Consider the following 343-nt stretch of genomic DNA (forward strand, 5'->3'; position numbering starts at 1 on the left):
CATGGCAAGCACTACTCACACACCTGAGAAATTGTGCGTCACAGCCTTGGAGAGTCGCTCGTGCACCGTCACGAGATATCTCGGCTTATCAGCATCCTGAACCAACTCTGCGGGGTCACTGGGCGTCGGCGATAAGACCAGGCCGTGACCTCCTGCCCCTCCGCCGTGACCTGTGGCTCCGCTGTGACCCTGACCTGGCCGCGACCCGTAGACGGAAGTGACGTCACCACAGGTCACTTCCACGCTTTCCCAGGTCTGGTTGCTTACCGTGCAGTTGAGGGGAGGCGAGGGTACTCCTGCAAGGGGAAATGGGTGAGTGAAATTGAGGGGAAAGAAGCGATTT

The 343-nt window shown here is 58.9% G+C and overlaps 1 protein-coding gene across 1 annotated transcript in view; it reads right to left on the reverse strand.

Moving 5' to 3' along the window:
- The window catches only part of LOC119589307 (hemicentin-1-like), a gene marked incomplete in the record, with an annotated part of 75,735 nt that overhangs the window by 5,178 nt on the left and 70,214 nt on the right, over positions 1-343 (reverse strand). Inside the window, 1 exon segment of the mRNA XM_037937929.1 lies at positions 24-296. Coding sequence (XP_037793857.1) covers positions 24-296 — 273 coding nt within the window.

Source organism: Penaeus monodon, chromosome 25, assembly GCF_015228065.2.
Source record: "Penaeus monodon isolate SGIC_2016 chromosome 25, NSTDA_Pmon_1, whole genome shotgun sequence".
Classification (NCBI taxonomy): Eukaryota; Metazoa; Arthropoda; class Malacostraca; order Decapoda; family Penaeidae; genus Penaeus; species Penaeus monodon.